We start from the raw sequence: 23683 nt of genomic DNA on the forward strand, positions 1-23683 counted from the left end.
GTTTCCATAAAATAGAAACTAAAAAGCGATCATAACATCCCTTTAAAAAAAACAGGAAACTATGTTACTCTCTTTAGATAATGCCTCCACTCTGCTTCTCTGGTGTGTACTATTCTCTAATAAAATTCTTATTCCTAACACACAACACACAAAGGACGTGGGATTATTTCTCAGAACTCTATGTAAACGAACAATGATCTCCAAATTTAAATGCTGATTAAAAACTAGTTTCGGTCTGTAATAATTGGGATTTTCTTTCCCTTCCATGGTGAACCTCATCAATACCTATGACCACCATTCACCGCCCTCTCCGATTTTAATTTGGTTCCCTCAAGCAAAAGTTCGAGGGAGAAAGAAAGAAACTCCCTATCACTGGCTTTCCCAGGCCGGAGTGACAGCTTCAGCTTTCAGGCCTCTCCGGGTTCCCGTCGCTGGGAAGCTCGGCGAGGGCCTCTCTAAACGCCCCGGAGGGCAACTCATTGTGACGGGAACAGCCACTCGATCACACGTAGGAGGTCCAAATCTTGTTAGCCTAGAAAGCTAAATCGCTAAGCTCTCCGAGAAGAAGCATGGTCGGGTCCTTTATCGCCTGGCGTCGGGATGCTCTTTTTGGCTCAGTCCCTGGTTCTCTCAGACCTACGAGGCCGGGTTGCACTTTCCTTCTCTTGTTCCGCCCGCCTCGCAGGACGCTGCTTGTGACTCGCAAAGCTCCGAAGCTCGGGAAGCCTGGCGACCGGGGCCGCGGTCGAGTTTTCCGCCCCGGTGAATCATTTCCTGTAACTGGCGCCCTCCCCCGGAAGTAAGTCCTGATGTAAACACCAGAGCCCGGCGTCAAAGCCCCAGGAGGTCAGAAAGCCGGGCCGCGGGCGGCACCGAGAGCTTGGGCTGCCATCCGGGACGTGCGGAGGTCAGGTCGGTGCAGGCTGCTGCCGGGAGCTGGGCCATCCAGGATTCTACAATTGGCTGGGGTCTGGGGAGGGGGTGCAGGTCTGTGCATGGGTCCTGGAATGAGGGAGGGGCAGTCCTAGCACAGGGGCCTTGAGTGGTTATTGGTCTGGAAAGGAAGGTGAGGACGGGCTTGGACAGGGCCAGTGAGGTGTGTGTGTTTGTGTGTGTTTGTGCGTGTCAGTGGCATTCTGAGACAGGGTGCTGGGGTGATACTGGTCTTTGGTATTGGGGTCCAAGGAAGGGGTTTTGGGGGAAGCGGGAATCTGCAAAGAATGGCTTTTCGGAAGGAAAGTGAGGCAGCCTCTTGGAGGTGGGTAAGGATGACTGGAGAGTTTGAACTGTAGGAGCATGGAAAGGGGGTGTGTCTGGGCAAGGTCTTGGGGAGGTGGGAGTTTAAAGGGACTGTGGGGACTTGACGACAGGAACCTTAGAGGAGGTTCAGGACTGGGTGGTATGGAGGAGGTTGTGTCGTCCCAGATAGGGATTTGGGGAAGTGGGCAAAGATCTTCAGAGGGTAGGAGTACGCTGTGTGGAGATGACGGATGGAGAGGGGTTGGAGGAGGACTCTTAGGGGCGTGGAATTCCTATAGGAAGGCCCAGTTCATGTTGAGGTCAGCCAGCAGAAAAGGAGGTAATGAGTCGATTATAGGGTGCTGGGATATGTGGGGGGCAGCAGTAGGGTATGAGAAAGGGAATGGAGCAACTCAGTAAGGGTGGAGGAAAAGGCAGAGCAGAGCCCTTTGTCTTAGCCTTCATCTCTCCTTTTAACTGGGGGTCCACTTGGAGTTAGGTATGAAAATGATAAGGGGGTGGGGAGTGGTTCCAGACTCTGTTGGACACCAGGATTGGCCGGGAGGAGAGAGGAAATCTCACTGGGGTACTCTCTAGCCTATTACAAGCAACCAGTGTGGGCCAGGTAACTAGAGGAGGTCAAGGATCCAGTTCAGGTTAGTCCCTGAGCTGGGGTCAGGTGATTGTGAAAAGATGAAGTTACTGATCCTGCTCTTTGGGGTCTTGGAAGCTAACAGTGGAGACCCCAGGACTCTCCCCTTGTTTTGGTCTTCTTGGGAGTCTTGCTAAGATCAGTTGCTAATACAGTGTAAATGTAAAGACTATCAGTTGGGGACATGAGTTCTAGGGCTTTTACCGAGCCTACTCTCATTTGTGCCCAGGGAAGCAAGTCTGGACCATGACTCAGCAGCCACTTCGAGGAGTTACCAGCCTGCGTTTCAACCAAGACCAAAGTGAGAGAGGCTTAGGCCTGGACCCTCCAGGGAAGAAGGGAGCAAAGGAGGAAGGGGAGGGTCTGAGGTGGATGTTGATCCCCCAACATCCTTTGTCGCATCCTGGATTGCTCCCATCCCCAGGTTGCTTTTGCTGTGCCATGGAGACGGGTGTGCGAATCTATAATGTAGAACCTTTGATGGAGAAGGGTCATCTGGGTGAGTCCTTGGTGCAGGAAGGCAGTGGGCAAATGGAAAGGGAATGGCATTGTCTCGCACCCCCACTGACAGCTGGTCCTTGTCCAGACCATGAGCAGGTTGGCAGTATGGGCCTGGTGGAGATGCTGCATCGCTCCAATCTGCTGGCCCTGGTGGGCGGTGGTAGCAGTCCCAAGTTTTCTGAAATCTCAGGTAAGTGGCATCATCCCACCTTTGGTCCAGACTCCTTAGAATCCTGGTTTCCCCTAGGCACTGGCAGAGGAAGATATGTGGAGCCCGTCCAAGCACCACAGTGAGGACTACTACTGCTAGGAAGTTGTGATGTGCTAGCTTGAGAAGCTTGGCATTTTGTCTTTATGTAGCAGACACTTATTGAATGCCCCCCCCCCATATACCTCATCCTTACTTAAGGAGCAGTGGTAATTTGCCTTGATATTGAGCTAAGTTCTTTCCTTATATTAACTCATTTAATCCTCATAGCAACTAAGTTGTAGAAAGTACACTTGTCGAGATGAAGCTACCCAGAAGCCCAGAGAACTTAAATGACTTATTCATGGGACTTATTCAAGGTCACATGACCAATAGGATTAAAATATTTTTTAAAAAATGTTTTCTCGCCACTGCTTTGTTCCCTTGAACCTTAAGCACCATCTTGTTTGAAGAGTTTTGAGGGCCTGGAGTGATAGTACAGCAATAGTACAATGGGTAGGATGTTTGTCTTGCATGCAGCTGACTCTGGCACCCCATGTGGTCCTTCGAGCGAGCACAGTCAGGAGTGATCTCTGAATATAGTCAAGCCTGCCTCCCGCCCTGGAAAAAAAAAAAACTCCCAAAATGAAGAGTTTTGAAACTAGATGAGTCAGAGCCTTCAGCACAGAAATCTCCTCCTAGGGTAATGGACTGGATGGGACCCTATAGGCAGAAATACTGGCCTGAAGGTCAGAATGGGCTGTGAGGTCCTTGTCCAGATTAACAGACAAAACCCTGCTTGCTGCACTTTCCTCATCTGTCCATGGGGACAACGTATCTTTGAACATTTTCTCAGGAGTCAGGTCCATAATGGCCCCTATGAGATGCTCATCAGGTGTTAGCTGAAAGTTCAAATAAGAAAATTGGGTTGACATCATGGGGAAAGGGCCCTTAGGCCCCCAGGGCGCCCCTTCATCCTACCCCTGGCCCCAACCATGCACCAACCTGCCCAGCAGTGCTGATCTGGAATGATGCCCGGGAGGGCAAGGACTCCAAAGACAAGCTGGTACTGGAGTTCACCTTCACCAAGTCTGTGCTGGCTGTACGCATGCGCCATGACAAGTGAGTGTGAGGGTCTGGGGTGAGTGGGGGGTAGGAGGTGCCTATAGCAGGCAGGCAGATTTGGGTCCCCCCATCTGCCAAGGGCACCTTGCCTTTCCCTCATGACCATCCTGTGCTGTGTGCTACCCACAGAATCGTCATCGTGCTAAGGAACCGCATCTATGTGTACTCCTTCCCCAATAGTCCTCAAAAGCTGTTTGAGTTCGACACGCGGGACAACCCTAAGGGTGAGCAGACCTGAATAGGCAGGTATCACTGCAGGAGATGGTGTCTGGAGCTGAGGAGCTCGTACTCTACCTTTGGCCAGAGTTCAATCGTGGGCCTTCCAAATAGCAGAGGGGGAACACCCTAGATACTATGGTTCAGGATCCTGGGCCTTTGGGGAGGCTGCCACAGCAGCAGAGGGATGAAGAGAATCAGTTTGATGGATAGGGTGTGGCATCAAGGACCAGGTCTGCTCTGGTGGTGTGGGTAGTATATATCCCAGGAGGGCCAGACTTGGCCCTTACCTAGCTACATCTACTCTGACATGCTGCCTTTTACCAGCGCACCCTTCATCCCCATCCCGTAGGGCTCTGTGACCTCTGCCCCAGCCTAGAGAAGCAACTGCTTGTATTTCCCGGACACAAGTGTGGGAGCCTGCAACTTGTGGTGAGTAGCTTTATGGGCCAGGGTGGGTTGGTGGGTCGGCCGGCTCTCCTTGTGGATGTTTGGCCTTTGTTCTCCATAGCCCATCAAGGCCAGAACTGCTCCTTCTCTTGGTAGGACCTGGCAAGCACCAAACCTGGTACTTCCTCTGCTCCATTCACTATCAATGCCCATCAGAGTGATGTGGCCTGCATATCCCTGAACCAGCCGGGCACTGTTGTGGCTTCGGCCTCCCAGAAGGGCACCCTCATTCGTCTGTTCGATACACAGTCGAAGGAGAAGCTGGTGGAGCTGCGCCGAGGCACAGACCCTGCCACACTTTACTGGTAAGCAAAGTGGATGATTGGTGGGCTCAGCTGGGACCCCCCATGCCACCCCGCCTCATGGCTGTCACTGTGGTTCTATCTTCTAGCATCAACTTCAGCCATGACTCCTCCTTCCTGTGTGCCTCCAGTGATAAGGGCACGGTTCATATCTTTGCTCTCAAGGATACCCGCCTCAACCGCCGTTCTGCGTGAGTATCCCCTGCCCCACCCTGCATGACCCTGGTCCCTTGCTCTTGTCACACACCTGGGCTGAGTCAGTACTACCTGCAGGCTGGCTCGTGTGGGCAAAGTGGGTCCCATGATTGGGCAGTACGTGGACTCACAGTGGAGCCTGGCGAGCTTTACTGTGCCTGCTGAATCAGCCTGCATCTGTGCATTTGGTCGCAATACTTCTAAGAACGTCAACTCTGTCATTGGTGAGTGGGAACAGCCCTGGGGGTGGATGGCTTGCCCGAGTCCTCTAAATGAATTTTAGGGCCTGAAGCGTGTTCCAGCATGGTTTAAATTCCATTGGTAGAAGGGTGGCAGCGGGCAGTGACCTGGATGAAGTTGTTAAGATCTGGGACACCCAAAGAGGCGAGGGATGTATTCTTCCTGCCACCTCTTGATTCTGTATCCATCTTCCTCACCTCTTCCAGCCATCTGTGTAGATGGAACTTTCCACAAATACGTCTTCACTCCTGATGGAAACTGCAACAGAGAGGCTTTTGATGTTTACCTTGACATCTGTGATGATGATGACTTTTAAGGACACCATGGGTTGTGCTAAAGGCCTGCAGTGACAGATTGCAAAAGTTTACTTTGGGGGGCGGGTAGGGAACAGAATGCATGCTGTGGAAGCCACACAGCTAGCAAGGTCCACACTTGGCACTCAGAGCAGTGTTGAAACAGCTCACTTCCCCCAAGAACTTTTGATCAACGGGGTGCCTTTGATGATTGTGTGCCCACCAGGCCAAGCCAGGAGAAGACTGCTAGGGACTCAAAAGGAGTGCCCTTACTGAACTGTGGGGAGTTAAAAACTTGAAAGGTGACACCTCTAATGTGCTGGAAACAATAAAAGTCCCTTAACTGTATTTATGGCTGGACATGTGAGAGTGGGGGCTGGAGAAGACAAGGCTGAAAAAGCCCTGGCAAGAACTTTCCAGGAGGTTCTGGAGGGATAGTATAGAGAGTGAAGTGCTTGCCTTGCACACAGTCGACCTGGGTTCGATCCCTAGCACCGCATATAGTCCTCAGAACACTGCCAGGACTGAGCCCTGAGCACAGCTGGGTGTGGGCCCAGAATAAAAATAAATAAAACCTTTTTCAGGAAAGGCGTGATCCTTTTGGAACCTTACAGAAAAGGAAGGGGGATTGTGCTCGGGTTGTTTTGACAGGCCCAACCATCCTCTGGCGTCTGGTTTCTCTGTTTGAGCCACCAACCTCCCAGGACGCGCGCCCTGGGATGAGGGAGCATGCGCCACCCATCGGCCGAGACCTGCATGCCTGATGGCCCTCGCTGCCTCGCGGTAGAGACTCCAAGCGTGAACTTCCGGTCATGTGTGCATCCCGCGTCCTTCCGGTCCCCTGACAGTTTGGGAAGGCGGCTGCGCGGGCGAAACTTCATTTCCCAGAGTCCTCCGTGGTGCCGCAGAGTGTAGCGGGTGCTGTAGTCCAGTCCCTCTGCTAGCTGGTCCAGCTTCATCCGCTGGCAGGATGTCTGAGGTGCGGCTGCCGCCGTTACGCGCCCTAGACGACTTCATTCTGGGGTCCGCGCGACTGGCAGCCCCGGATCCCTGCGACCTTCAGCGATGGTGCCACCGCGTCATCAACAATCTTCTCTACTACCAAGCCAACTACCTTCTCTGCTTTGGCTTCGGTCTCGCGCTGGCCGGGTGAGGGAGGCGGAGAGGGCGGAGGGAGGCGCCGGTTGGCCGGGGATTGCTGCTGTGTTGGGAGGGGTGGGCTCTCTAGTGTTTGAAGCACGCGAAGGGGATTAGGAGTGGCGAGTTCAGTCATGATGGAAAACCTAAGGGGAATGGAGCGGGAGTCTTGGGGGAAACCAGGCCTGATCTCTAACGAGGGCGGGGGAGGGGAGCCCCTGAGGAGTCCCCAAGCGGGGATGGAGAAAGTGTGGTATAGAAAGGGAAAGTAAGAACCTGAAGAAAGCGAGGGAGCTCCCGCTGAGGTGAGGCTCTGCGAGTGATAGAGGCGGTCCTAAAGAATGGGGTGTCGAGACAGGGAACTCGCCCAGCTGAGTGGTGTGGACGGTGGACTTTTTCTTTACAAAATTTTGCCATTACGTTTTTGGGAGGTAGGGACAATCACGGCTCGGCTCTAGGGCTTCTGGCTCTGCAGTCGGTGGTCATTCCAGCCCACTGGGTTCTCTTGGGGAGCTAGGGAGGGGCTATTTACCAGGTCAGGGGTTTGGAATGACCGTGTCCGTGCCCCTGGCAAGTTCCTGTTGGGGAACTTGAACCAAGAGGGTGAGAGGAGTAAAGTGCCTGAGAGGGAGATGAGGGGTAGAGAAACGTAGGAAACCCTGGTGGAGGCTTGGGCCGGGCTGGGATTTGGGAGTGATGGAAGTCTGACTGGGGTTATGCCAACTAGAAAGGGGCCCTCTCGGGGCTGGAGAGCAGGCACAGAAGGTAGAGTGCTTGCCTTGCACGAGGCCAACCCTGTTTGATCCCCAGCACACCATATGGTCCCAGGAACTCCACTAAGAGTGACCCCTGAATGCAGAGCCCTGAGCACAGCCTGATGTGTCCCCTAAATAAACAAGCCCCCCCCCCAAAAAAAACCACCTCACAACAAAGAAAGGGAGCTGTCTCTAGGGAAATGAGGACCTGAAGGGGCTTCTAAGGACCCCTGAGCCTGAAAGGACTTCAAGAAGGGAAATCTACAAAGGCTGGACTCCAAGAGCCGGTTTGGGGTCAGGTTGCAGTGGAGGAGTTAGGTTGATGGGGTCAGAGGTAAAACGCGTGGAGAAGCGCTGATCCTTTGAGAGAAGGGATTGGTGCGGGGTGGGGACCTGCAGGTCTCAGAAAACTGCGACTGGAAGATTGATGAGAAAGAAACGTGTCCCCCACCCCTGCCATCTCTCGAGGGCTTCTGCAACTTGAAAGCCCTGAAGAGTGGCTGGAGGAGCTTCAAAGGGGGAACCGACACTGAGGTTAGCTGTAGTGGACAATGGTCCGGTAGTCCCGGAGTGGGGATGCGGGGGCGGGGGTGAGGGTGCCTCGCACCGTCTGCCGGTTGCGCTTAGTTCCCTTGTCTCCGCAGGTACTTGCGTCCGCTGCATACCCTGCTCAGCGCGCTGATAGTGGCCATAGGCCTCGGCGTGCTGGTGTGGGCGGCCGAAAGCCAAGCGGCTGTGCGTCGCTGCCGCCGCAGCCACCCGGCCGCCTGCCTGGCCGCCGTGCTGGCCATCGGCTTTCTCGTCCTCTGGGCTGTGGGCGGCGCGTGCACCTTCCTGCTTAGCATCGCCGGGCCAGTGCTGCGTGAGTTTCCATTGTGCAGAGAAACCCGAGGGAAGGGCGAGGCTAGGGGGCGCACGCGCGCGTGTCTCCTGTTTTCCGGGGCTGAGAGGGGGCTGGGACACCCGCCGGGCATGGCCACACCCCCTTTGACTGAGCGCCTTCCTGGGCTTCGGCGTCCCTTCTGGGAACGCCTTTCTTAACCACCGCTGGCTGCTCTCTCCTGGTTTTAAATGCCCATCTCCGGCCACATCCTCAAATACCCTCTACCTATGTTGTCGTTGGCTTCTATCGATTCCTTTCACCTGCCACTGATCCACTTCCCCTCTGCGGGCCCCCATGGCTAAAGGCCAAGACCCTACCCCCATGACCATTCTCCTTTGCATTGCCCACAGTGATCCTGGTCCATGCTTCACTGCGCCTGCGCAACCTCAAGAACAAGCTTGAGAACAAAATTGAGAGTATCGGACTCAAGCGGACACCAATGGGGCTGCTGCTAGAGGCTCTGGGACAAGAGCAGGAAGCCGGATCCTAGGGTCCTAGAATTTGTATCTAAGACCTGGAGAACATCCCCACCTCACCCCAACCTACTCCTCCCTGTACTGGGGACCCAGAGCCACTTCCCAGCCATTAAAAGCCCAACCCCAGCCCTTCAGTTCATAAAGCACGTCATCTCTCCTCAGGTCCCCATCTGGCATCTCCTTCATATGTACCCCCCATTATCTTAAGGGACCAATATTCCTCAGCCCTGACCTTGGACTCCCAAATCGCCCACACCCAACCCCACCCCAAACTGGGGCTTAGGACCAGAACATCCATGGCTAATCTGGCCCTCATCAACACTCCACCCCACCCCAAAGCTAGGGTCTGGAACAAAGGTCCTCTCCAATCATGAACCCCTGGACCCAGGCTTTTCTGAACTCCCATCCTAGTTCTAAACCCAGATGAGGGCATTGCCAAATCTTGAACCCAAGACCCAGGTGTTTCCAGCTCTCATCTAGGGGAAGAATTCGAGTATCCTGCAGGTTCCCCTGTAGTCTTCAGTTCCACTTGCCTCCCTTCAGCTCTAATTAGGGATCCTGCCCCTCTCCTCCAAAGTCCTCCCTAGTGCTGAGGGCCAAAAAGTGGGTGGGGTGGAAGTCAGCCTGTGCAAAGGGGCATATATATCAGTGTTGCTGCAATAATAAAGGCTGTTGTATTGTTATAGCCAGTTTGGCCTCCTGGGTGGTCTTTGTGCATTTTAGTAGACACAAGTGGCATCCTGGGAGCTGGAGTGATAGCGCAGTAGGTAAGGTCTGCCTTGCTTGTGTTTGATCCCCAGCTTCCCATATGATCCATGATCTGCTACTACTCCAGGAGTGATTCCTGATCCCAGAGCCAAAAGTGAGCCCTGAGCACTGCTGTGTGTGGCCCCCAAATTAAAAAAAAACCACCACCAAAATAAACCAAGTGGAATAAACCAAAATAAACCAATTTGGGGCAGGAGCTAAGGAATCAATGATAAAGCACTTGCCTTGCATGCCTGAGGTGTGACTTTGATTACCCCACACACACTTACACCATGACAATGGCATTATGCCTTCCACTTGTGCTAGGGATTCCCCTGGGCTGAGTCTCTACCATGTGAGCTGATGAAATGATCTCTCAGTTCATCCCTCAAACTTCTTGCCTCTGGAGCAGCAGGAATGCACAAGGTAGTTATCTGCATGGAGCATTTTCCTCATTCCGGAGAGCACTGTTATGGGTTCCCATTAAAGGATTGGCTGGGAATCTGAGTGCACCCTGGCAGGGAAGTTAATCCCTACCCCTCACCAACCATAAAGTGAGGAAAGCTGAAATGGGGGAACAGTTTTCAGGTTACTTCCACTATGCACAATCATATTTTCCTGCAAAAATTACAGGGGTGGGGTGGAGGCCTGAGGTGAAGCAGAGGAGTGACACGTGGGTTCAGTTTACACATTTATTATAGAAATTCCCTCCAGTGTGAGCAGTGTTCTGGGCCCCCCATTGGTACAAAAAAGAAAAGTTGAACACCAGGGAGAGGGGGGAGGAGGACCCCCAGGTCCAGAAAGTCACAGACAGGTTATCATAGAAATCACAGCCCATGTGGATTTCTTGAAAAAAAGTGGTGGCTGGAAGGAAAGCCGAGGAAGTTGGGACATGGCATGTGGGCACACATCACCTGAGGCTTACTGGAACCTACAGGACACCAGGTTCCACCGCCAGTGTCTCAGGAGGGCACAGTCCATGGCTCTGCCCTTTGGTCCTTCTAATTGTGGAAGGTCAGGGTGGAGGTAGCCACTAAAGGCTAGACCATTTCACCCTGTCACCCTGTGGGCAAAGGCAGTGGGCGCAAACAGGGACAGGGTGGGGGAAATGAGCCCCCACCCCAACTTCAATTTTTCCACCTGTTGACAGAGAGATCACCTCTCTAAAAACTGGCCTGGCAGGGGGCAGGGGTGGCAGGAAGTTCTGTGCACCAGTGTCTTGGCTGCCCTTGCCCGGGCCCCAGGGAAGAGGGGTCCTATGTGGTCCATTTCAGGGTGGGGAGAATCCTGAACAGAAAAGGCTGGGACGGGGAATAGGAATGAACCCAACTAGCAAAAATTCACAGTTTCCCTTTTATAAAACTTCTAGCGTTGGGGTGTGTGTGGGAAAGACAGTGAATATCTAAATCACAACTGTAAACAGAAATGGAAGGAGGGGCTTGGCATCCCCAAGACATCACCCCCCACCCACTTTTCAAGGGGTCGAGTGTCGCCTGTCCCCAGCACACTGAGTGAGGAGAATCAGGATGTCAGAAACAGGGTCCTCCTTCATAGGCCCAATGTGGCCAGGGCCTGGAAGATCAGCTTGGCACCCCCGTGAAGACTGAGAGCTACCAACCACCCTCCCCAGTGCTCGGCGAGGTCAGTTGTGTTCCTCGGACTGAGCTCAGGGTCAGGAGCAGGAGAGGCTGAGCCAAAGGAGTCAGACCAGCGTTCCCGGGGTCTGGGGGTCAGAACTGGCGGACTGCTCCCCCTCTAGCGTCAGATCACTTAAACGAGCGCTCAACTCCGGGGGATACAAGAAGTCCGCGTAGTATCTTTTAGAAGTGGTAGCAGGAATCCAGAGGACAAGGTAAGATGGGCAAGACGCACACAGAGAGAGGGAGAGAGAGGGGGAGAGAGGGAGAGAAAGAAGAAGCTCATTAAAGAGGCAGAGGCAGGTAAAGGACAGCTCAAGGCCCGTAAGCCAAGGACACAGGGAGGAGGAAGAGAAAGGCAAGGGGCACAGTGGGCCCTGCTTACCCAGCACCCTGGTCTCCAGGCTCATCCTCCCAGCACATGCACCCTAGCTTTTCTCTAATCAGCACCCCCACCCCTCCAGCCCAAGCCCATCGACCAATGGTGATGGAGAGATCCCTCAGGCTGAGTCCTCTGCTATGGCATTGACTGCTTCCTGGCTAGGACCCCCACTCGCCATTGGCCTCCAGAGTCCCCTCCCCATCAGTAAAAGCACCCCCCATACCTGCCAGAGACAGGGGGCGCTGTGAAACTCCTTGAGTGCGGAAGCGGTGCCTGGCTGGGGGCCCCATACAGCGCCGGGCCCACCTCATAGCAGCGGGCGTGGAGGAATGGTGGGTGCTGTGAGCCCATGTGGGGGAGCACAGGACGGCGCTGGGGCCCTACGGCCAGGCCCGAGTTCCGGATGTACCAGTCCCGCAGCCCCTCCAGGGCAAGGTTCTTGTGGCCACTGCGCTCAGCAGCTGGGGGGATGCGGGTGTGGGGGGCCATCCATAGCAGAGAGTTGGGGTGTACCTCGAGAGCCTCAGCAGTCTCCAGGGGCAGCCCGCAGGGCTTGGGGCGGGGGGCCCGGGAGTGGGGGTCCTTGCTGCGGAGGACGGGGCTGCTGCTATCAGCAGCATATACTGGTGGGGGGCCTGGGAGCATGGCAAGGAACCCATCCCGGCGGGAGAGGGGTCCCGGGACCTCACTTGCAGGCAGCAACTCCCCCCAGCCAGCAGCGCCACCAGCGCCACCACTGGCACCCCTGGGCAGGCCCCGCTCCAGGGCATAGTCCAAGAGGAAGTCCCCACACACAGGGGGGAGCCGGGAGACCCCGCGGGAGGCGGGGGCAGCAGAGCTAGGCCGGGCTGCCCGGGGAGGGTCCAGGGGACCAGCTGTGCGGGACGAGAAGGCAGGGATTGGTTGGGGGCGCTCATACAGCACCTCACTGCTCTTGCAGACCGGGGGGCCAGCAGCAGGGGGCGCCAGAGGCGCAGGTGGGGAGCCAGCTCCTCCCGCAGCGGCCCGGTCCACCAGCAGGGCTTCAGAGCTGTTGCTGCGACGAGTCCGAGCTGCGAAAAGTGAGGCGCGGTCCGAGGCAGGGTCCACCCGAGGGAAGCCCATCTGGGAGTCCTGGCTGCCAGACCACTGGCGAGAATGGAGGCCTTCAGGTCTAAGGGCACAGACGGGTAGAGGGGTGGTGAGGGCAAGAGAGTCTGGCAGTCACCCCCCATCCCAGAGTGTGTACCTGCAGGAGGTAGATAAGCGGCCTCCAAGTGATGGTTTTGGTTTGTTTTAGGGCCCAGACCTGGTGATGCTTAGCACTTACTCCTGATTTGGCACTCAGGAATTACTCCTGATGGTGCTTGAAGATGCCAGGGATTGAACCCAGGTTGGCACTGTGCAAGGAAAACGCCCTTCCCACTCTACTATTGCTCCAGCCCCTCCTTCAAGTAATTCAAGTAAAAAAAGCTGTTGCGGACTTGGGGGCCAGCAATGAAATTACACGGGGTTCCTAAGGCTTACTCCCAGAGAGACAGACGAGAAAATGCTGGAGAGCTGTGACTGTCCCCTCATCCTCTGCGAGAGTGTTTCCCCTGGCTCTCCCCTTCCCCGATGATGAAGGTCACAGAAATCTTTAGAACTGGAACTCTAGACCCTGCCTGAACTTTTGTCTCACTGTGGGGATGAGGAGCCACACCAAACTTTGATGCCAAGAACCACAAGTCACAGGAGGCAAGCCTCTGACTCCTGGGAAATGGAATTATTTGGGCCTTGTTTAAGAAGTTCTAGAACTTAGCTTCCCCCCACATTTTGGGGAGCTGGGGTATTTGAGCCACTCTGGGAGGTGCCCAGGTGAGATCCTTGATTGTGCTCTGGAACCATAAATGGTGCTGGGGATTTCTCTCTCTCTCTCTCTCTCTCTCTCTCTCTCACACACACACACACACACACACACACATACATACACACACCCTCTAGCTTTTTATAAAATTTAATTTTACTCTTATCATCCCTCATCCCCTAGCTTCTTAACCTGTAACTTCTGAAAACATAATTTAAATAAATTTCTTTATAGTCCACTGTCAGTAAATGTTTGATTTGTATATTGGCTGTCTCTACATACCCAGGGTTGTATTAAAATGTCTTTTGTGGGGACTGGATATAGTACAGCAGGTAGGCTGAGGTTGACCTGGGTTCGATTCCTGGCATCCCATATAGCCCCCTGAGCACCAACAGGAGTAATTCTTTATCACAGAGTCAAGAGTAACACCTGAGTATCACTGGGGTTGGCCAAAAAAAAATTTTAAAAAGTCTTGGGTGAAAAAGGGTGATGACGAGGGGCCAGAGAGATAGTACAAGGGAGTAAAGCAATTACCTAGTACATGGCCAATCTGGGATTGAGCCCCAGGACCCCACTGTTTCCCCTGAGTCCAACCAGGAGTGATCCCTGAGACAGGAATAAATCCTTAGCACAGCTGGGTGTGTGGCAGAAACACTGCTTCCAAGAAAACGAAAGGATCATGAATGGAAAAAGTTGAAGAAGGCCTGGTCTCAATCAGAGTTCTGACCAGCACAGACTAGACTCACATTCACCTGGGTCTAAATACCAGGTCTTTGGTATAGCAGCAAGTTCTTTCACCTGTTTGTACCTCAATTTTCTGTTTCTATAAAATGGGAACAGTCTCAGCAGACACCTCATAGGGATACTGTGATAAAGAAATGATTTGTGGGGGTCGGAGTGACAGTACAGTGGATAGAATGTCTGCCTTGCACATGACCAAACCGAGTTCAATTCCCAGCATCCCATATGGTCCTCTGAACACTGCCAGGAGTAATTCCTGAGTACAGAGCCAGGAGAAACCCCTGAGCATCGCTGGATATGACCCAAAAACACAAAAAATAAAAATAAAAAAAAGAAATGAGTTGCTGGGCCTAAAATATAGTACAAGCAGGTAGGATATTTGCCTTGCATGCGACTAACCCAGGCCTGATCCCATATGGTCTGGAAAGCCCACCAGGAGTTCCTGAACACATAGCCAGGAGTAAACCCTGAGCACTGCCTAGTGTGGGGCCCCAAATCAAAACAAAACGAAAAAGTGAGTTGTTCCCATGCTCTCATGTAAGTTACTAATTCCTAGCAAGCAGGAGACCCAGTGCAGGAAAAACAGATCTTGGCTGCCTACCACAGCTTTCAGAGGCTGGTGAGATTATGTCCCCTTCACAATGTGCCAGATTCCGAGATGGGAAATGACTGCCCCAAAAGCACAGGAAAGGGCCAAGGAGGGAGTTCCATGGGCTGAGTGCAGGCACTGTTTGTAGAAGGCCTGCACTCCATCTTTGGCATCTCATGGTCCTAAGCACTGCTTGGTGTGACCCCAAAGTAACAACCACCAAACCAAAATACATTGGAAAAGCCAAGACTCAGCACCGGAGCAACAATACAGTGAGTAAGGTGCTTGCCTTGCATGTGGTCAACCTGGGTTTGGTCTCCGGCATCCCATGTGAGCCCCTGTGTACTGCCAGGAGTGATCTCTGAGTTTCCTGAGTGCAGAGCCAGAAGTAAGCCCTGAGTACTGCTGGGTGTGGTACAAAAAAGCAAAAAAAATGTTGAGCCCAAACTTGGGAGCTTCTGTACTGAATCCTGCACCCTCCTCAATTATAGCCCCTATTCACCTTTCCAAGCCCAGTCTCCCAGCATTTGGACACTGCTCTTCCTTCAGGTCTCCCAGCTAGAATGGACAGCTCCCACATCAGGTCCCTTAAGCCCACGTGCACAGGCTCCTTACTTGCAGAGCTGGGGGCCTGCGCCCCGGGTGAGGACTGGGGTAGCAGGCACACTTCGCCCTTCAAAACTGGAGGCACTCCGAGGCAGCGAGCGCGTGGGGCTAGGCAAGAGAACAGGCAGGTCCAGGCCGGTGCAGGGTGAGTGGGCCCTCCAGCCGGCCCAAGCAAAGGATCCCACTCCTGGGAAATGATGAAGGGATGCATTCTCACCTGGTGGGGCTGGCCACAGAGTTCCGCCGGCTCTTCAGATCACCATAAAGATCTGGCGGGGGTGGTTTCCATGGGGCTCGGCGCTCAGGGCTGCCCCCAGATACTGCTCGCAGCTGGTCCCAGGCCTTGGGTGGTGAGGGGCGCTCAGCCACAGGGAAGCAGCCACGGGGCTCTTCTGGGTGGCAGGGAGAAAGGGGGGAGAATGCAATGGAGAGGCGACCCCTCTGGCTGCAGGCAAAGTAAAGGGCAGCGGCCAGAGAGGCCTGGTGGGACAGGGGGCTGGGGAGCCAAGGGAGGAGGTGGGCCCTGGCATTGGAGCAGAGGTGCTGGAGGTGTGGCTAAGGAGGGGGCTGAAAAGGGAGGGGTGAGCAGGGCAGGAAGGACAAGAGGGTTTGGGGGATGGAGCCTCACCATTATCATGGCTGGCCCCGGACTCTGAGAGGGAGCTGCTCTCCGAGTGCAGAACTACGTCCTCTACAGGTAAGAAGAGGGAGAGCCTCACCTATCAGTGCCAGGCATGGCGGCCATCCCCTTCGCCTTCCACTGCTGCCCAGGTTCTCCCCACTCCACTCTCCCCAACCCCAACAAGAATGCACCTTTACCTGAGTAAATGAGTCCAAGACCTGCAGGGGAGGTTTGTGCCTCACCCTCACTTGCCCATGGAGCCAGCTTCTCCCAACTCTCCTGACTGCTGGGGCCCGCAAAGCCCACCTACCTCCCACATCTCACCGGCTGTTTCCCCCTCCAGGCATGGATGCCCATGGAATGCTGGGCCAGGCTCACCTTGGCTGAGCTGAGCAAGGCGTGTCCCCAGGCAGACCCCTGAGGCGATGCCTCCCCCAGTGGCCAGGGGTAGTGGCTGGGGTGGTGGCGGCAGCACTGGGAGACCGAGGCGGGCCCGGAAGTCCCCAAGCTGCTCCTCTAGCTCATGTAGCCTCCGCAAAGCATCTGCCTGGACCTGCCGCCGCCGCCGCCGCTGCTCAGCACTCAGTTCTGGGGCCAACGCCAGGCGGCGGGCCGCGGCTGCAATCTGCTGCTGCACGGACACCTCGCGCTCCAGTGCCTCAAGAGCCAGCTCCTGTGGGGGGCCAGCCCAAGGACAGGATGGAAGCAAGAGTTAGAAATGACCAAGCACTGTAGGCAGGCCGCGGCAGAGCCTGTGTACACTGCAGCAGGGCCTGCTCTTTGCAGCAATCAGCCTTGAGTATGTGGTGGGGGACTGGTTCCCACTGGTGACAGCACCTCTCTTGATTTGGGGTGGGGCTTATTCAGTGTCCTGAAGGTGACTGGCACATTTGCCTAGTTGGGAACTGGTCTCCTCCCCAGACCAGGAAACCAGTTGCTTCCACCTATGACATTAGCTCAATCCAAGGTACAATTTCCACAGGGAATGAGCTACACTCAGCGGAGGCCAGTGCCTGGGCCAGACCTGGACATGAGCTGTCCCCATACTGAAGCCAGGCTGACATAGGCAGCCCTGCACTCAGAATGAGTAACATTCCCTCCAGCAGCCTTGGACCGGATGCTTTCTCCTCCATACCTGTCCAACTTCCATCTTATTCTCCCCATCAATCTGCTCACCTCAGCAGGGCACAAGGAGTGGTGTGCTGTGTTGGGATGCGGGGGAGGGTATGCTCGAGCTGCTGGTGGCCGCCTGCGGACCAGCTGGGGTCGCTCACCAGGCTCCAGTGGGCATTCAGGGGGCAGCTGGCCAGTCAGCTCCTGCCGGGGTTGGAGATGACCAAGGATTTGTTGAGGGGGGTTGCAGCAAATCAGTAATGACTCCCAGATGCCCAGCATCCCATGCTTATGATGTCTCTCACTCTTCCAGTACCTCTGTGGGCAGATGTCCTGGGCAGACTCTAGCACTGACATAAGACAAATTCCTGGCTGGTGGCAGGGGACACAGAGAGATCTGCTCTGGAATCGAGGATTCCTTCTTTTTTTTCCCTTGGTTTTGGAGTCACACCTGGTTGTGCCCAGGGCTTACTCCTGGCTATGTGCTCAGGGGTCACTCCTAGTGGAGCTGGAGGAGACCATACTGGGTGCCCGAGATAGAACCCAGTTTGGTTGCATGCAAGGAAAGCCCCTTACCTGCTGTACTATGTTTCAGGCCCAGAATTCCTTTCTTGTTTTAATAAAGGTAAACAGTTGCCATGCATTACATTCCTGTTAGAGCCTGGGACTGCACACTCTTAAGCCAACTCTCTTCAACCTTTCTATACCTGTGGACTCACACCAGTATGTGGACAGGTGGTTGAAGACCACTGCTCTAGTAAAAGTAAAGTAAAGTAAAGGCCCTCCCGTTGATCATCGATTTGCTCGAGCGGGCCCAGTAACGTCTCCATTGGAGACTTTGTTGTTAACTGTGTCTGGCATGTCGAATACTCTCGGTAGCTTGCCGGGCTCTCCAAGAGGGGCGGAGGAATCGAACTCGGGTCGGCCATGTTGGCTGCGTGCAAGGCAGACGCCCTACCCGCTGTGCTATTGCTTAGGCAAGCTGGGCGGCTGTTCACACTAAGGGGGAACTCAAAAGGATACATCACTCCCCAGCCCCCACAATGTTAGTTCCAGTCAAATTCTGCCACCAAAATCTGGAACCATCTTTAAAAACAAAAACAACTTGGGGGGGGGCACACTCAGTGTTGCTCAGCGCTTACTCCTGGTTCTGCACTCAGGAATCATTCCTGGTGGTGCTTGGGGGACCATATGGGATGCCAGAGCTAGAACCCTGGTCAACTGCATGTGAGGCAAGTGCCTTACCTGCTGTACTATCTCTCCAGTCCCTGGAATCGACTCTTTGCTTTTGAGATTATTGTGGCTTTCCAAAGGTTGCTTAATCTTTGCTACTCTAATTGATTCTCAGTGCTGAGCTAAACTTAATTGGGAGAGGGGTAGAACACTTGGTGGTGCCCAGGGCTTACTCCAGGCTCTGTGCTCCACCATCTCTCCTGGTGGTGTTCAGGAGAACATAGGGGATGCTGAGGATCAAACCAACCCGGGTCAGTTGTATGCAAGGCAAGCAGCTTATCCGCTATACTATTTCTCCAGCCCTCTAAGCTGAACTTAGAGAGTGTGCAGTTCAGGAGAATGGCTGAGTGCCTATCTGGGGGGTGACCTGCCTCCTCACATCTCCTAAGCCCACAATAGTCCTGGAACCAGACCCTCACCGCTTCCTGGAGACACACTTTGCGGAGCTCCTGTAGTTTCAGGCTCAGGGCCTCCTGCAGGGCCCGCTGCCGGTCGAGCAGCCCCCGCAGCCTCTCTGACTTCACCTGGGGTACGGCATCTCCAAACAGGGTGGCTGGGCACAGAAGGAGCTGGGATCAATACACAGCCAGGGCAGCTGCAGGGCCAGGGAGCAACCATTCCCAAGGCGGTGAGGGTGACTCAGAGCGGGGTGGGGGAGGACAGCCACCGACCTGGGGCATTGAAGGTGGGAGAGCTGATCAGCTGACCTTTGACTTCCATCCTGGTGCTTGCAAGTGGCTGGAGCTGATGGCTGGACCAGGCCTGACAGCGAGATAAAGGAGCCATGAAAGAAGTATATCGTGAGACCCCTCCCACAGCACTTCCACACCCCCACCCCAGCTGCCCCACCCCCTCTGAGGATTGCTAATAGTGTCTGGACCCACATGGTCCCAATACCTTGGTTCCCTTCCCATTGAGTGGGAACACAGCAAATGGGGAGCAGAGAGGACTTACAAAGCCTTCTTAGAGGCCCGCGGGCCACAGTCAGGAGTCTGGCCTGGGGAGAGAGTGAAAGGTACAGATTCAACCATCAGTGACAACAATGGGCATTTAGAGAGTGTCCATGGGTCTCGAGCAGTGACTTCAGTGCCCTATTTAATTCCCACAACGACCTTAAGTTTTTGTTTTGTTTTTTTGGGGGGGGGCATTCCTAGCTGAGTTCAAGGTTTACTCTTTGCTCTGTACTTAGGGATCACCTCTGGCAGGGCTCAACAAACCATATGGGGTACCAGGGATTGAACTCAGGTCAGTTGCGTGCAAGGCTAGTGCCCTATCCATTGTACTATGCAACACTGATGTTACTACCATGTTGCTACGCCTCATGTTAGGGAAAAGGGGAGTGAGGCTAAGCATGTAGCCCCAGCCACCTGTTCCATTCTCCCTTCCAGCACCTCAAGTCCTCACTAGCACCCAGGTGGCGGTGCCCTAGTGCACTCCTTCTGACCTCTCCTCCCCACTCCAGCCTTGGCTCACTCCCATCCAGGACTTCCAAATCACTTCCAGCGGTGGCCCCCACTGGGGGCCAGAGCAATAGCACAGTAGGTAGGGTGTTTGCCTTGCATGCAGCCGACCTGAGTTCGATCCCTGGCGCCCCATATGGTCCCCCAAGCACCGCCAGGAGTAATTCCTGAGTGCAGAGCCAGGAATAACCCCTGATCATCACTGGGTGTGACCCAAAAAGCAAAAAAAAAAAAAAAAAAACCAAACAAACAAACAGAGGTGGCCCCCACAGTGGTGGCCCAGAGATTACGTCTCCTGGGAACATTCATGAGGGCCTGAAGCATTGGTCTCACTGACATCTGTGGCTCCAGCACGGAGAGACCCTTAGTGTGTGGCCAGGGCCCCACAATGCCCGCAGACGAACAAGTGAACCCTAATTGGCCAAGTAGTCGAGCTGGGGATGGGACTGAGCTCCAAGGGGTTCTGATCCCCCTGTCCGTCCACACCCCGTCCCCACTCTGCAGTGGCAGGTGGCATGTGCTTGGCCCCGGGCTGCCTGTTCTGTGGGCAGCAGCGGGAAATCACCTCTCTGTACCTATGAGTCGAGGCAAACCAAGCCACACCAAGTTGAGCTGAGACTCACCTCAGTTTCCCAGCTGCCTGTGCCTGCCTCCTTCTGGGCCCCGATGTCCTTACTGGCCCTGGAGCTGGCTGTGGCTGGCCGCCAGTCCTGCCCTGGACTTGGTTCACTCCCTCACTCCCTCCCACATCCTGCTGGGTCTCCAGCTGGGCAGTCTGCTGACATCACCTCCCACCACCTGGCCTGCCAGCCATCCAGGGGCAGGTGACTGGGACCTCCTGAGGTCACCGAGATCCTATCCCCAGCTGGTCACACTCTGGCAGTCATGGAGTCAGGCCACTGAGATGGGGGTCCCACTCCCTTCCCTGCTGATGATATTTTGTTGGGCTGGTACCAGTCAGCTAACATGTGTGGTGCCCCGTTTCTTGGCAGTCCTCCCTCCTGCCTGCCTCCACATCAGGGGCCATCTTAACAGCTTTTGTGCACACCAATAAGCAGGTGGCATCCCTGGCTGCCTGGGATGACAGAGGAGCCTTGAGGCCCCAGCTCAGCTGCCCCTGTGCCCTGACTCCTGGGCTGTCTTCCACCCGACCACAATTGGGTTTGAAGAATTTTCCCAGGGATCCCTTCAACCTTCTTTCACTGCCTCACAGAACCCCAAGTCCTCCTTGAGGGGCCCACTCCCCACTATCACTTGGTTCCTCCATTCTACCCTGGTATCTCTTGAACCAAAGTTCATAACACCTGGATGTCAACACACACAGGGTCCGGGAACCCCAACTCCACCCTGTCATTCTTACCTCGGGGGACATAACTCAGGCCTGAGTCACACAGGGTCACTGGGCAGGCCCTAGACCCAAGGTCCACGCCCCACACCCCCACACTGGGCTCCTAAGCCTCCTAGGGCCCCCTCTGCTGGCCTCACTTGCCCTCTGAACATTTCCCCGGAAACTGGGGTAGCCCCTCCTCCCCAGATATGCCATCCAAGGAGATCTCACCCCCACCCTGCCAGTCCCTGGGTCTCCCTTCTGGGTGTCCCTGTGGTCTGAGTGACACAGGAGGGGCACAGAAGTGCAGGCCCCCCCCCAGGCCACCCAGGCGGGCCTAGCAGGTTTTTCAAGTCTGCCCTTCTGACACCACAGAGAAAGAAATTCCTGGCCAGCCCTAATGACTGTTTACAACGAAGACACCTCACCTGGGTGGCACCCCAACACCCTCAGTGGGACCCCATTTCTACATCCTGCCACCATCCGAACCAATACCCACTCCCATTGCCTGGGACTGGTCGTCACCCCCTTACCCCGTCACCCCCCTCCAGGTAAACAGACGCAAGTTGGGAAGGCAGGTGCTGGGAAGCAGTTACTCAACAGTCAGGGCTTTCCTGGGTGAAGGGGAGGGTGCTGGGCTACCCCAGGTGGCGGGCGGGAGGGTAGAGGCAACTCCCACAGAGAAGGAAGGGGGAAAGGAAGTGGCAGAGTAGAGAAGGGAACAGGGGAACCAAAGCTTCTTTTCTGCCCCAACTCTTCCCTGCTCCCTTTGGGTCCAGGAAATGAACTAGAGCCTTTGGGAATACACCCCTCTAAGTGAAGGCTTCCCTCCCCCGTATTCCCAAACCTCCCAAACTGAGCTAGCTTCCTTGAAACCTGCCCCCCCCCATTCAGCAGCAACCCGAGTATGCCCCAGACCCTCCTCATCCCGGTTCTCACCAATGCCGGCGAGGAGGAGCCGTGGGGGGCTCAGGCCGGCTTTGGGACAGTGGTCTGCAGCAGGACCGGCTTCAGGATAGTGCCGCACACAGACACACACTCACACGCAGGGAGCAGCCTCCAAGGCCGAGGCCGCCTCCCACCAGCCAGTGGCCCAACCCATACCTTTTAACCCTTGCTTGCCTGCCGCCAGGGCTCCACCATCCTGACAAGCAGTTCCAGGGCTAGGTCCTCTTGGGCTGTCCAGCTTGACCCAGGAGACAGCCAGAACCTCCCCGCCCCAAGCCCAGGCCCCTAGCAAAGAACTGGGAAGGGAGAGCGGTATCTGGGTCAGAGGAAAGGAGGGGCCTCTCCTGCCCCCTCCCCAGATCAAACCCTGCCCACCCAGGGATCTTATCTGGGAGCTGGGGCAGGAGGGCAAGGGCATTCTTAAACACACAGGAGGCCTTCTGTGACTCTTGGCAGCGCACCCCACATTCCTGAGGCCCTGATCCTTTCCTCCCAGGGCAAAAAAACGGGGATGAGAGTAGTTGGGAGGGCAATTTCCTTGTCAGTTTCTCAAGACAGAGACAGAACAGGGGGCTTTCCCCAAAGGAGACAGACCAGGTCTCCGAACCCTTCCATCTCTGTGGATCCTGAGGAAAGCACCCCAGCCCCCTACCCCACCCCCACAACCAAACTCAAAACCCGCAGGGCCACCTCCCCCCATGCCCCCACCCCTGACAAACCTGGGAGGATGGGGCAGACCCAGCTCTTCATGTCAGCAAGTCCATGTGGACGCTGGGGCTTCAAGGAGACCTAATAGGGGGGTGGGGGATTCTGAAAGGATGGCTGGGTCTTGGGTTGGAGGCAAACGGAGGCTTCCCTGCAATGAAGGAAGTGAGGCTTTGAAAAGTGGCTCAAGCTTCTTCACATGCAGCCTGGGCCTCCCCTATTCATTCCAGCCAGCGGCTTCTGCCCAGGAACTGGCTCCGTGTCTGACCAGGACATGAGGGGGCTGCTGAGGCCCTGCAAAATACTAATTGCTCCGGAACAGCCCCTGCGCTTGGGGCTCTGCCTTCCCACAATGCCACATATCTTGTGCTCCACTCTGGAGCAGACAGTTTGGAGCAGATAGTCTGCTGACCCGTGAGTCCAAGGCCAGCCCGCTGGGTCAGAAAGGGCGGTGGGAGGCCAGCTCCCTCCCCACTAGCTTGGTGGGCCCACTCATTGAGAATCAGCAGCTCCCCATAGACATACTATTGAGGGCTCCTCCACCTTTCTTCCTGGGTGTGAGATTTCTGGCAAGGGACACAAAGGCCCTTTTCATCATCCTCTCTCCCCCTTTACCACCCACCCGGGGGCTGCTGGAGGCGGGCAGTCACAAGGTGGGCAGCTGGGGGGTTGGGGGGAATATCTTCTCAGCCATGACCTTTCCAGCCTCTTGATGGAAAAGATCAATGTTTTGTAATGTTTTGAGCTGAGAGGGACAAGAGAATCTGGGGGACGTGCATGCGGGGTCAGGAACACAACGGGTAACGTGTCTGATTATGGATCAGAAGAGAATCTGGGGGGCAGCAGAGGTTAAGTCTCAAGGCTGAGGTTTCCTCATCTGTAAATAGTAAAAGTTGGGTCTAAGCCAAGAGAGGCCCAGGTAAGTGCCAAGAAAGTCACAAAGTATATGGGGGCGGAGCAACAGTACAGCAGGTAGGGTGATCCCATATGGTCCCTCTGCATACTAACAGCAGTGATTCCTGAACCTGTGAGCATCGCCAGGTGTGCCCTCCTCCGCCAAAGAAAAGGAGTGATCCTCTGAGCACAGAGCCAGGAGT

General features: G+C 55.1%; 3 protein-coding genes across 7 annotated transcripts; 2 read left to right on the forward strand and 1 right to left on the reverse strand.

Annotated features, from left to right (window-relative positions):
* The first annotated feature begins 619 nt into the window (after positions 1-619).
* Positions 620-5935, forward strand: WDR45 (WD repeat domain 45). Of its 3 annotated transcripts, none has more exons than XM_056128599.1 (11): positions 620-799; positions 2121-2192; positions 2316-2390; positions 2478-2582; positions 3593-3701; positions 3834-3928; positions 4273-4352; positions 4467-4675; positions 4762-4863; positions 4946-5091; positions 5314-5935. In XM_056128599.1, exons 2-11 carry the CDS (start codon positions 2138-2140, stop codon positions 5421-5423), a joined length of 1086 nt encoding a protein of 361 aa, XP_055984574.1. In that variant the 5' UTR covers positions 620-799; positions 2121-2137; the 3' UTR covers positions 5424-5935. The 3 variants fall into 3 exon arrangements, with proteins under 3 accessions (XP_055984574.1, XP_055984573.1, XP_055984575.1); XM_056128598.1 differs by having other exon boundaries at positions 784-912; XM_056128600.1 differs by having other exon boundaries at positions 784-912; positions 3596-3701; positions 5314-5931.
* A 326-nt stretch (positions 5936-6261) lies between these two features.
* Positions 6262-9340, forward strand: PRAF2 (PRA1 domain family member 2). Its single transcript, XM_056128622.1, has 3 exons — positions 6262-6549; positions 7937-8154; positions 8526-9340. Exons 1-3 carry the CDS (start codon positions 6371-6373, stop codon positions 8663-8665), a joined length of 537 nt encoding a protein of 178 aa, XP_055984597.1. The 5' UTR covers positions 6262-6370; the 3' UTR covers positions 8666-9340.
* A 736-nt stretch (positions 9341-10076) lies between these two features.
* Positions 10077-22634, reverse strand: CCDC120 (coiled-coil domain containing 120). 3 transcript variants are annotated; one of them, XM_056128628.1, is made up of 11 exons: positions 22601-22634; positions 19044-19143; positions 18818-18908; positions 18566-18699; positions 16977-17117; positions 16179-16473; positions 15807-15869; positions 15396-15570; positions 15188-15286; positions 11641-12570; positions 10077-11215 (listed from the first exon to the last, which is right to left on the reverse strand). In XM_056128628.1, exons 3-11 carry the CDS (start codon positions 18864-18866, stop codon positions 11101-11103), a joined length of 2001 nt encoding a protein of 666 aa, XP_055984603.1. In that variant the 5' UTR covers positions 18867-18908; positions 19044-19143; positions 22601-22634; the 3' UTR covers positions 10077-11100. The 3 variants fall into 3 exon arrangements, with proteins under 3 accessions (XP_055984603.1, XP_055984604.1, XP_055984602.1); XM_056128629.1 differs by lacking the exon at positions 22601-22634 and adding an exon at positions 22038-22163 and having other exon boundaries at positions 19101-19143; XM_056128627.1 differs by lacking the exon at positions 22601-22634 and adding an exon at positions 22038-22162.
* Positions 22635-23683: the final 1049 nt, after the last annotated feature.

Source organism: Sorex fumeus, unplaced genomic scaffold (assembly GCF_029834395.1).
Source record: "Sorex fumeus unplaced genomic scaffold, SorFum_2.1 ptg000065l, whole genome shotgun sequence".
In the NCBI taxonomy this organism is placed as follows: Eukaryota; Metazoa; Chordata; class Mammalia; order Eulipotyphla; family Soricidae; genus Sorex; species Sorex fumeus.

Excerpts from the sequence above, each read along its gene's own strand:
- CCDC120 (XM_056128628.1), bottom strand. The coding sequence starts at position 18,866 with ATGGAAGTCAAAGGTCAGCTGATCAGCTCTCCCACCTTCAATGCCCCA. Across the intron at positions 15,870-16,178 it reads CCTTGCTCAGCTCAGCCAAG|AGGACGTAGTTCTGCACTCG; the intron begins GTGAGCCTGGCC and ends TCTTACCTGTAG. Across the intron at positions 15,571-15,806 it reads CGGGGCCAGCCATGATAATG|AAGAGCCCCGTGGCTGCTTC; the intron begins GTGAGGCTCCAT and ends CCTGCCACCCAG.
- PRAF2 (XM_056128622.1), top strand. The coding sequence starts at position 6,371 with ATGTCTGAGGTGCGGCTGCCGCCGTTACGCGCCCTAGACGACTTCATT. Across the intron at positions 6,550-7,936 it reads TTCGGTCTCGCGCTGGCCGG|GTACTTGCGTCCGCTGCATA; the intron begins GTGAGGGAGGCG and ends TTGTCTCCGCAG. Across the intron at positions 8,155-8,525 it reads CATCGCCGGGCCAGTGCTGC|TGATCCTGGTCCATGCTTCA; the intron begins GTGAGTTTCCAT and ends CATTGCCCACAG.
- WDR45 (XM_056128599.1), top strand. The coding sequence starts at position 2,138 with ATGACTCAGCAGCCACTTCGAGGAGTTACCAGCCTGCGTTTCAACCAA. Across the intron at positions 2,583-3,592 it reads CAAGTTTTCTGAAATCTCAG|CAGTGCTGATCTGGAATGAT; the intron begins GTAAGTGGCATC and ends CAACCTGCCCAG. Across the intron at positions 4,353-4,466 it reads GTGGGAGCCTGCAACTTGTG|GACCTGGCAAGCACCAAACC; the intron begins GTGAGTAGCTTT and ends TTCTCTTGGTAG.